At 38.0% G+C, this 12038-nt stretch overlaps 1 protein-coding gene across 1 annotated transcript in view; it reads left to right on the top strand.

Moving 5' to 3' along the window:
• The window catches only part of LOC111866424 (ankyrin-3), a 235021-nt gene that overhangs the window by 29173 nt on the left and 193810 nt on the right, over nt 1–12038 (top strand). The window contains exon 4 of the mRNA XM_033752256.1: nt 7936–8068. Coding sequence (XP_033608147.1) covers nt 7936–8068 — 133 coding nt within the window. The remainder of the gene's footprint in view (nt 1–7935; nt 8069–12038) is intronic.

Below are 12038 nucleotides of genomic sequence, written 5' to 3'. Positions count from 1 at the left end.
GTATGTTTGGAATAATATATCTATAATGCTAAGCTTCACCTTACTATTTATACGTAAGGGCAGGTGGTCAACCCTGTTTCCACAATGTTAATTTTGTCATATTAGCGTACATTCTTTTCTGTTTAAAATGTTTTAAAAATTGATCTTTTTAAAGAAATGTCACAGGAAATGTGTTTACGAGTATAATATTGTGAAACAATATCAGTAGATACAGAAAATTGACAAATATCTTTGAACCAAATTTCAGGACTGTAGAATTTGTAGTTCAGAAAATGTACACTAACATGAAAAAATTTACATTTTGGAGATAGGGTTTACCACTTCCTCTTAACCTTTCTCATGCACAGAGTGGTCTCTGACAGATTTCGTTTCTGAGGTAAAACAAGAGATTTCTAATTTGAACATCAGGATTAAATATTTCTTTCTTTTCCTAAATACATTCCGACATTTTAGTGGAATATTTATTGAAATTTATCGAAAACTGTGCACAGAATTTCGTATAAATTAATGGCCTACTTTTTTATAAAAGTTTTACCGAAACTGGACTTTGTAAATAAATTAATAAGCCCTTCTCATAATTGCCGCAATTTAAGTTGTGAACTGAAACAGTAGCTTGGTACCAATTAATATGAGGTGAAATAGTTACAACACCCATGTACAAGCATTGTATAACACTCTAATTGGGAATGGTGTATCCAGAAAACTGGTTAGGCTAAGTAATACTAAATTTGAAGGCCTATTGAATATTTTGGAGGAAAACCTTTGGTTTCTACTTTCTCTGTTCAGAATGGCATGAGAAAACGGGATGATTTGCCACCACTGTTTCCGGCTTAGTTATACAATAGTTAGTTAGGAAAGTCCCAAAAAATGGGAGGGGATAGAAACTGAATGGAAGAAATCAGTTGCTGCAAGCCCATGTTCTTAATTCCATTGGCGAAAACGAACATACCATAAATAATGTCACAGTAGCGCATTTATAATGTAATATTAATGACGGTCTAGAAATAAACGCAGAATAAACTATGAACATATACACGATTTTAATCATAATGTAGGACAAAATAAATATTTTTATAGAATAAATTCTCTGGAAAAATGGAAGGATTACTTACCTGGGAATGACAATAAGTCGAAATGTTATTCATGTTGAAAGTAAGAGCAGATTGATTGAAGATACTTCCGAAATTACTATTCACTTCAGAGTACTGCGTGTTCCCGCTTTCTGTCTGAAAGCCTAAAGACTTAAGTCCTTATAAGTATAATTTTACTTAGGAGTTAAATTTGATCTTTTATTTTTACTGAAGAGCATGAAACAGGAAAATCCGAGAACAAAGCACTGAGTGAGGTATCTGGCCTTGGAAGATGACCTAAACGGGACTTGAAAAAATTACATTATCAATAACATTATAATCAGTATTTAAACTTAATATCCTTATGCTGGTTAAATAAAGAAATATATGACGACGGAACACGATATACGAATGGTTAAATTGAGAAAATTATATCAAAATGTGACTGGAAATTCTCATGGGCAGAGACCACTTCGGAAATCTAGGAGTGCTTTTGAAGGCAATAGAAAAAAAAGAAGAAATCTGAAGAGAATTTGAGACTGTGAACTCGATACTTCGTCTTATTATAAAGGCAAATGGCGAATTTTGTGAGCACGACGTACCTCCACTTTCTATAAAAGTAAGGAATGTCTGCATAAACCTAATGACTATTAACTCCTCAATTACACGCTCTACTTTGGTGCTAACTGGATATTTAGCAACTAAATATTTAAATCATATATAATTTTTTGTACCACAAATTCCACAAGGTATTTATAAATTTATCATCAATTGTTAGTTTCACCACCAAGATAGTTCAGTGAACGGTAGAATATTGTTCTCCTCACATTGTCTTATGATGTTTAACTACTGTTGACATTATTTAGAACTGAATGTTCTGTAGTAAGCTGTTATGCATTTTGATGGGAGAGGGATGCATGAGGATGATATGGATCTGTGAACTAGCACAGGAGAGTAACGGAAGTGATATCCAGCGGTGTCATTCAGTGACGGAATTTGAACTGCATAAATTCACGATTCAACTGCGTTAACGTCTTCTGCTTCCCTTGGAACTTTCGAGAAACATGTAAAAATTATGAAGACTACTATCAAATGGGATATAACGCTATGTATTCCGTTGAGAGTTAACCGACGTTTCGGAGGTACATATATTGGAGGCGATATGTTCATCAGAGACGTCGGTTGAAATTCAACAGACTACACGGCGTTATAACCACCGATGTGAAAATCTCAAATCCGACATTTAGAAATTTACCTGCTTACACTTGGCTCTTATTCAAATTGCTGATAACTAATCTTTGTGTAAATTGTTAAAAAGTTGAAGCTACCAATTCTGTGCAGTGAGTTGAGACTGCCAGCTTGATGCTGACCGTTGCGCCTGGAAGGAGGTGTGTCGACTACCCGTCACATTGCTCTGTCGGAGAAGTTGCCGCGCAAGCACGAACATGGCAATAGGTTGGGTAGCTGCCAGAGCCAGTAAGGACGTGACGGTGAAAAAAAGAGACTCAAACTCCTTTACCAGGATTCGAAACCTCATCCTGCTGCTCATTTCATGCACAACCTTCCAGTGATTTAAACATTAGTAGTTCATTCGAAAGCCTGTCACTTTACTAGTTCTCACGACTAATATTAAAAACACAAATTGCTTAAATTATATGCGATATGTTCCTTCAAATCAGGGATTCTAAACCTGATCTTAATGTTCAAGCAACATGGAAATTCGCATTGGTTCTGTTTGTCCTTATAAAACCAAAATTATGTTTTAGTGACCAAGGTCTTCTATTTTTAAATTATATCAAAATTAAGATTACCTTTTCTAATTGAGGGATCTATGTATGTTGGCTCTTATGTATGCTGTCATATTATCGGTTATATTAGGTCAATATAGCTACTCTGCTGTTTGGAAAATTTGTGATTTCATTTAATACAGTATTATGTGGAATTTCATAAAGAATATAATATCTTGGCTTTTATCGAACTATAGAAAATAATGTGTCTATAAACTCTCACTCACCCCTCCGTACCTTCGCTTAAGTAGAATGGATCTGCACATAATCTTGTCACATGGTACATTTTAGCTTCTTGACTTATGTCAGAATTTGGTTTTTCTATTTCTCACTTTACTTTTACCAAGAATATCTGGGCCCATTAAGGTATAGTTATCTTTATCTAGAATTTACCACCTTTTTCAGTCCCCTGTATTTCTATTTCTATTGTTCAATTGAGAAACATTTGATCTTCTGAATTTCTTTCCTCATTCAATTTTTCTCATTTTTAGGTCCTTTCTTTTCCACAACTTAAACGTAACGTGTCTAAAGAACTGTATTCTCTGTACTTTGTTTCAATGATAATATATGAAATGTTCACTCACATAGACACACAATCAAATACATTGTTCTTCGATCGTTTACATTTCAAGATTGTGATATTTAATATATAAGTAGGTTTGATGAATTCCTCTAGACTTTGCCCGAAAAATATAAATCTATATTGTCCGTCAGAGGCACGAATTTCGCCTTAAAATTTCAGTTCCTACCACACAGAAATTAACCCCATCCTATTTAGAAGGCCCAGTCCTTTAATAATGTTTAGGTAAAAGATTGTGACCATCATATAAAATACATACATACATTCTACGGACCAGATCAGTAGTTTTCAGGTGTTAAAACAGATGGTACGTAATCACTGTACTTCAAATGATTCATTTTTTTTTTATTATAGCGCCGTATTCTTTTAGAAGCAGTTGGTTGTAATGTTACGAATATCGCCCGAGATCGGTAGGCCTCCTACCTGAATGTCAGCCTTAAGGGTAACTATTATCTGAGCCATGTAATATATTCGATGGCTCAGATGTGGTGCCTTCAGACCGGTATAGTCCTTGTCTTTAACCCCCCCACCCAGACGTCCTAGTTATGACATGTTTACCGCATAATATCCCATCATCCTATCTATCACGTGACTCCCTTCCCCTTCCATGTTCTGGAATGAAGACCTAACTAGCTTCTCTCTGAATTGTTCCCCCTCGGCCTGCGAAGCTGGATGCAAAATTGGGCCTTGGAATCATGTATTTCTAAATTTTGTTTGGACTTTTCTCCCAGGCTTATATGGGTAAGAGAGACCCTGTCGCAACCTATGAATAAGAATATGCAAAAGTGTCTCTCATCCCCTCTATACGGACGTCGGGCTCCTGGGCTATCTTCATATACTCACTGCAAAAGAAAACTTGCTCAATTGAGCTAGTCGCGATTTCTTCAATATCAGTCGAAAACTTAAGGAGAACATTTTAGAGTATTCATCCCTTGATACTGTTTTCACGCACAAAACCTTTCCATTGATTTACTCTCAAATATTTTAGCTCTTAAGGTAACTTCGAATTCACGATCTCAGTGAATATTTATGCTATGAATTTGAAAATTCTGTACAGAGAGCTTGAAAGAATGAGTTTAATTGAAATTCAATTCTTTATTTATTTATGTGTTTATCTAACAGGCCAAAGGTAAGTTATAAAGTAAGTAGTGTCAAAATTATGGGGGGAAAAAAGGCGAGCTCACACCAAAGAAACGCAAGAAAAAACAAGGCAACTTTTTTTTTTCACCGAGACAATAATAATGCAAAATTGCAATCACGCGAATATTTTGCGGTTAAGGAAAAAGTACACATGCTTATGTTGACTAAAAATATTTTAATAATTTGAAAGTAAGGCTACAAATAAGTTATAAGAGAAATAATAATGGTAAAAGTCAAAGCTATCCTTGTAATAGGCCACTGAGGCCCACAGGTGTGTGAAACTTCTGGGATCCAACATTATCTAGACAATCGGCTCACAGATGGCGGTGAAGTTGTCAAATACACCGGCCGCCCTTTACCCCCAGGAAGATACCTGGTACCTATTTCTGATAGAGGCTGAGTCGACACCAGATCCATAATGCGGCTGGAAGAATTAGATACGTAAATTGATAATCCCAGTGACCTTATCGGTATTCGAATCAGCGACCTTCCGGCTTGTAGCATAGTGCCTCAACCAACTACGATACCGCGTGCCCCTGAGAAATAATATTATTTATTATTATAACTATAACAATAATTGCATAAAAATACCTTCTTCTGCAAAAGTTGATAGGCCTACTTTAATGCAGACTAGCAACACTATAATCCCGACTGAAACTCTCGTCTGTTGCTCTTTTCTTCTGGTTTTATCGTAATGAACTGAGAGCAGGAGGTCATGAAATTATATAGAGGCAAATCTTAAGAAACACTACCTTGCATAGACTAAATTATATGTAGTAAATAGTCAAGTTTATACATAATTTCAGATCATATTTCGGACCTCGAGTTGTAGTAACTAATGTCAATTTACGGCATACGAGTATATTCAGCGTTATCATTGGCTCAACCATTCTAATTTCCTTGTGTTTTATATTTAGGTCGAGACTGGATATGTTAACACACATTATGTATACTTTCTCGGCATATGGCACTTCACAATACGAGTCATCTCCAATCTTTAACCAGTTATTACAGGAAAAATACAATACGAAATGTGACGCCTTGTAGTCTAACACACGTGTGATGATCTTCTGGATGGATATGTGCCTACTTGCTTGGCTTACTCTTAGCTTCCGATGCTGGAGGCCGTAAATATTGGCAAGCATCCACCTGACTAGACGGTGTCATTCCCAGAATTTTGTATTATTCGCAGTCATTGCAGTGAGAACGCAGAGTCTCACACATATGGTACATCTTTGCTAAACAGACCGAGAAAGAATACACAGTATTTCATTGCTATCAGGTTTAAACCAAAGCTACTTCACTGTCTCAGGACACGGACTGTACAATCATTGACACGCTGACAAGTAGTTAGGGCGACAGAACAACAATCAATTCTTCGTAATTTTCGTTTCCATAGCAACCGTGCAGTGATGAAGGGGAAAACGGTTGAGGGTCATACTGCCTGGGGAGGGGCTTCCAAGTTTGTAAAGGGGTGACTATGAGGTCAGGAAGCTTTGTTTTACATCGTAAAGCAATGACGACTTTGTCACTGATATTACATTACTCTTGTAGCAATAACTTCATTATTCTATACAAAGTGGCTTATAATTCGCTTTACCGAAAATGCGTATTTGTGCAATGTGGTGGACTACACAGATGTGAAAGCAAGCGAGGAGTGTGCATGACAGCTTAAATTTCGTTTAAACAGTTTTCCGTAATCCAGAACATGTTTGGGACATATTAATCACAGAATTTAATTTGTCTCTATAAATAACTATTCTTATTCCTTTGGTGGAACGTGGAAGGTTTCTTTCTGTGCGCTTTCTCCATTATGGCATTTTATACGGAATATTACTTACTTACTCATAGAGCTGAGCCCTTCTGGAGGAGCCGCCAATTCTGCAGCTACTCAAGGATTTCCCAGCATTTTTTGGAACACGAAGGTTAATTATCGCGTTCACAAGAGCCCTCCACTTACCCTTATTCTGAGCCAGATCAATCCAATCTATACCATCCCATTCTATCTCTCTAATATCCATTTTAATATTGTCCACCCACCTACGCCTTGGTCTTCCCAGTGGTCTCTATCCATCTGGCTTTCCCACCATTAACCTATATGCATTCATCGTCTCCCCCATTCGTGCTACCTGCCCTGCCCTCCTCATCCTCCTTGATTTGGTCATTCTACTTATACTTGGAGAAGAGTACAGGTTATGAAGCTCCTCATTGTGCAGTTTAACGGAATATTACTTACTTACATATTAGGCATTCACGACTTAGTCTCAGAGATGATAACAACTATAGCTGTAGCAGAGTCCTTGGGGTTCCTGGAAGGACGTCTTTTAGCTTGGGACTGAGGATTGAGTGTTTTTTTTTTCTAAATTTTATTCGAGCCTGTTATCCTAAAGTTATGTTTTGACTTTGTCTTGTGCAATTGCTCGCCTCCTGCTGGTTCCTCTTTTTTATGTCGTCACGTAAAAGGAGTTGCGTGACTAATACTTATGGGGTCTCGGTTTGATGACTGGATTTATTTGACGTCTCTATTACAATTACAGTTGATTAAAACAGTTCACACGTTGAACCCTTTCTTGATAACGAATCTCTCACTGTATTTCCTCTGGTTCTCGGACTGGTTTTTAGTCTTCTGCTACTTAGTACGACTGACTTTGCGAATCAATTACGTGTCCTTTCATGGCCCTTTGCGGACCGCAGACAGAATACACAATTGAACGTTTCGTCTCTTGTTATCTGCGTATCCGTTGCCACGATAATGCTTGTTCACCAAGAAACCGTTATCCAGCAATTAATTTTCCGCTTTGTCATGGGAATGTGCTCAGAGAAGCGCCGCCTAGCAGACGGGAATATTCTGGCTTTCAGGTGCCCTGTCACAATATTTTATTTCGCATTCCTGCTTTCCAGGCTCGTTGTCAATTTTTTGTTGGTGTTGTTTCGATTGGTATACCTGTCACTTACACTTACTCATGTATGTGTTTCACCAACCGCTTTGCTGGATAATTACCAAACCTAAATCAGAGGTCACCCCTGTAAACTTATCACTGGTAGTGCTCACTGTGAATGTTGTGGCCTCATTAGAGTTTCTATTTGTTAATTACAAACACATAGAGTTCCATTACAACAATAGCACTGTTCTCCTTGACCGGGAATGATCTCAACTGGCCGTCGTGAGTGCCCAGGGAAAACAATGGTTTATGCCCCATTCTGCTTGCTGTCTCTGGATTCAGCTTCATCTTCAGAATACAAATTTTTATTTTTGTACTGTAGAACACAGCTTGTAGGATCGAGAACCATGGTTCTTGTCGCTCTCTGATGACATTAAAGTGTGCAGTGTTTGAATAAACATTGAACTCTGTTTCAGAATGGACTCAACGCGTTGCATCTCGCTTCCAAAGACGGCCACGTTAATGTGGTGACCGAGCTGCTGAAACGAGGCGCTGTTGTCGATGCAGCCACGAAGAAGGGCAACACTGCTCTCCACATAGCATCACTAGGTGAGAGCAGCCATTAGTGATAGTTTGTTTCGATTCATGTTTGGATCATCGTCAGGCAGTTTCTTAAATGCGTGTGGGCTATTGAATTGTCCTAATGTCGATCCATATTAGTATTATTTTAAAAATCCTTTGGTTTCTATTTCTCTTCATAACATATATTGGCATTCCTGATAATATAGTTAACCTCAGGGCTAAAATTATTTAAATTAGTGTTTATGTCTCGTCGACATTATGTGGGTTTCCGTGATGCTTGCCATATATTAGAGGGTGATGAAGTCTTCTGGTAATCGTTGTTAATGTTAGTTTTACATGTTATGAGTTATCGCTCGTTTATAAACGTTGCTACTAGTTCTACATATATGTCTTCCTGATTTTCTTATCAGGAAGACATACATATAGAACTACCAAAATATCTATGGTATGAAAAATATCAACATGTTATAATGAGATATAGAAATCAAAGTATATCTAAAGTAATATGGATCCATATTAAAATAATTCAATAAGAAACTCGTATTTAAGAAAGTGCCTGCTGATGATCCAAACATGGAACGAAATATGTAGCAGACGCTAAACAAAATCAATCTTTGTAAATTTTGAGGTTTTCACGGCGATGACAATGAAGAAAGTTGTCTTCTGGGTTTAGGCACCGTGTATTCTTCGTTTACACGGTTTACACGTTTACACATATACACGGTGCCTAAACCCAGAAGACAACTTTCTTCAAAACCAATCTTAGTGCAGTGATAATGAATTGGTTTTTTGAAAATTTGTTGTGTTGACGGCAAAAAACACAATGCGATATATATTTGGAAGTATACATCGAATCTCTGAAGAGTATTTTACTCCAAGAACTGAAGGAATCATACAATTATACAGCAAGGGCAGTCCACACAGGTTGTTCTGAAAGAAATTCTTCTCGAGTGATCAGTCTTGTGAAGCTGTATTTAGTATACGACTTTCTGGAGACTGTGTAGGATATTATGTCCTCACAGCAGCGGTCATCTTTCCGGATATAACGCCGTATAGACCATTTCAGAGCAAAATATCACCCCCATCTTCAGGGTCCGAAAATAATCCGAGCAAGAGAAACAGGAAATAAGCATAGCTTCCTTATTCTTCGACCCTAAAGACGGAGGTGGTGTGTTCCTCAGAACCTTCAGTTGACTTTCAACGGATAACACGGAGCTATATTCCAGAACAGAGTAATCTTCCTCCTGGAGACGGTTTTGCCTCCAACATAATGGTTCTATATGAGTAAGGGGCGCCAGCCCGCATTGCAGTCGAGATACAGAAACTGCGAAGGCACGCTACCAAACCGATTAACCGGTACATCTGTTTCGATTGCGGAATTTATCCAGGACCTGCGCAGTACTACGTACCCGAGTGGTACAGAATTATTTTGCAGAAACAAGGTGGATAAGGAGGGAGAATTTTGGTTTCTTCATTAACTGAGAGTTGCATTATTTCAAGAAATAATTTTAGGTCCTTGAAGCAAAGAGTTTAATTCTGATTAACTGCTTAGTAAATATACCGTGAAATTATTCTAAAATATTTAAAAATTTAACTCCTGCCTCATAGATGTCATACTGAGTCACTACTACAAATTCCAGTCGGTTGATTCTGTTAGAGAAAAAAATTACATGATCATGGTAAATATGCAGAATGATTCATTCAGAGGATGCCAACAATTAATACTTATGAATCATTCAATAATATCTCGATGAACTCGAAATATGGCAAGTAGGTACCTCTGTAGATCTAGGAATAACAGAGTTACGGAAGTTGCTGAAATTTATTATTTTCCGCATGAAGATAATGGAACACACAAAGTTCCATTTTCGCGAATTCCTTAGCCAACACGACAGGGATTGCAGAAATTGCAGAAATGGCTCGAACAGGGCCGGCAGGAACGAAGCCATTGTTGTAATTGAAAGTTCTGATATGTTTCGTCTGCATTATACAATTATTCCATGATCTATATTATTTATTCGCCGACTCCCTCTAGTGAATAACTATGTAATAACCTTCGGGTGTCAAAAGGTCAATACGTAGGTGTGGTGATGAATCACCTCATTTTAATTGTAACGTAGTTGTGTTTTAATACGAGTTACATCAAAATACAACCACACTAGGTGCCCTTATACAGAGTTGCAGAACGAACAGTGGCCATGCCCTCAGCGCAAGTAATTTTAAACAAATTTCTTGGTTCCGTAAATAACTTCCTTAATAACGGTGCTCAAAAGTGTGGAAGGCATCGAATAAGCAATAAAATTTTGTTGTTCGCACTTAACACTTCATACATAAGTTACATAACATAAATGAACAATTGATATGTGCTCTATTAAACTGCACACTTCTCTGTAGCTGTAAATCGCATATGAAAGCGTTAAAAGAATACGCATTTTGAAATAAGAGAACTATACAATAAAATTTCTTTCCAATCATTTCGACCTGTCTTCTCAATTTAAAGTGAAAAATGTGAGAGACTCTAAAGAAACATAGGGTCTGTAGGCTTCTACAACATAATGCAATTATCCAGAACGACATATTACCCAATGGTTTGGCGCAGCGTTGCGAGGCGCACTCGCAATGTGGAGGCCTGTAAGAGTAGATGGAATTTCGGCAGGCAAAATGTTACATGGGTTATCTGGTCCTTCGAGTCTTATACTGGGATAACAGAGCTTTCTGCAACATCCTACCGGATTCATGAATTCTTTTCGTTGAAAGCTACTAACCCCAGAAGTTGATAAAACGCAGGAAAATAACGCTAGACCAAATAAGACAATTTTAACACCTATATAATATTTTAACACACCTTTCCGAAGTATTCACAAGAATGGTCGAAAGAAAAATGCAGAACAGAAAAGTTCTCAACAGATCGCCCAACAGATTACGCTGTAGACCTGTGAAAAGAAGTAAAGGTATCCCTGTAACAGGCCGTGGAGACCCATATGATTGTGAGATGTTGAGGTTCTCATATTTTCTAGATAATCGGTTCACAGATGGCGGTAAGGTTGTCAGCCTTGCACTCCGGCCGCCCTTTACCCCAGGAAGATTCCTGATACTTACTTCTCTTAGAGGCTGAGTCGACCGCATGGCCATAGTGCGGCTGGAAGGATTATATAAATTGAAAAAAAAAAGATCAATGACCTCATCGGCATTCGATCCCACAACATTCCGGCTTCTAGCATAGTGCGTCAACCAACTACACTACCGCGTGCCCCAGCTGTAGACCTGTACTCGGATCTAATATTGGTCGGGATATCCGTTATCCTGGCTGAGGGTTTCGTGGTTTTCCTCAGTCATCCAGAGAAGCCAGGACAGTAGTACCTAGAATAGTCGAGGACCGCTTTATTCCAAGTTATTTCTAGTCAGCTATTTAAATAGTCTGAGTACTGACAGTGTCGTTAAATAACCTACAGAGAGATAAAGGGATATGCCACGAGAGAGCCAGGTTATCTTCTTGTTCCTTGATCTAGTTAACAGACTCTGTTTACGTACCCAAGAGATGGACTGCTTCCTTACGGGAGTTTCTTTACATACGCTAGAGTCTAGCAGCTAGACGACCGGAAACGATTGTGACCTCTTTCGTTTCTGTCTGTCTTATGTTGCCAACAGTTGAGGGTAATAAATGAGATCTTACGCAGCATCGTTGCCAAGTGAACACAGACGGCCGTATAAATTGTAAGACGAGTGGCAGGCTGCGTCTGCTCGGTGTACAAAGTTCAATTTCATTGCAGTCATGCATTCTTTGTAATAAATAAATGTAATAAATCGAAGTAAATACATATATTGCAGGCAGTGTCCGTCCGTATGCTGCAAGGACGGAACGCATTTTGATAGAGTTTGGCGCTGGATTTGTTAAATATATTTGATTTTATTTCATATCGGGGCAGTATAAACCCTGCTTCACAAGAAGCTTAAACGTAATTTCGTCGTTAATGCTCACCCTACATAGGATTTGGTA

Source organism: Cryptotermes secundus, unplaced genomic scaffold (assembly GCF_002891405.2).
Source record: "Cryptotermes secundus unplaced genomic scaffold, Csec_1.0 scaffold271, whole genome shotgun sequence".
Taxonomy (NCBI): domain Eukaryota; kingdom Metazoa; phylum Arthropoda; class Insecta; order Blattodea; family Kalotermitidae; genus Cryptotermes; species Cryptotermes secundus.
This window is presented reverse-complemented; position numbering and strand designations above follow the sequence as displayed.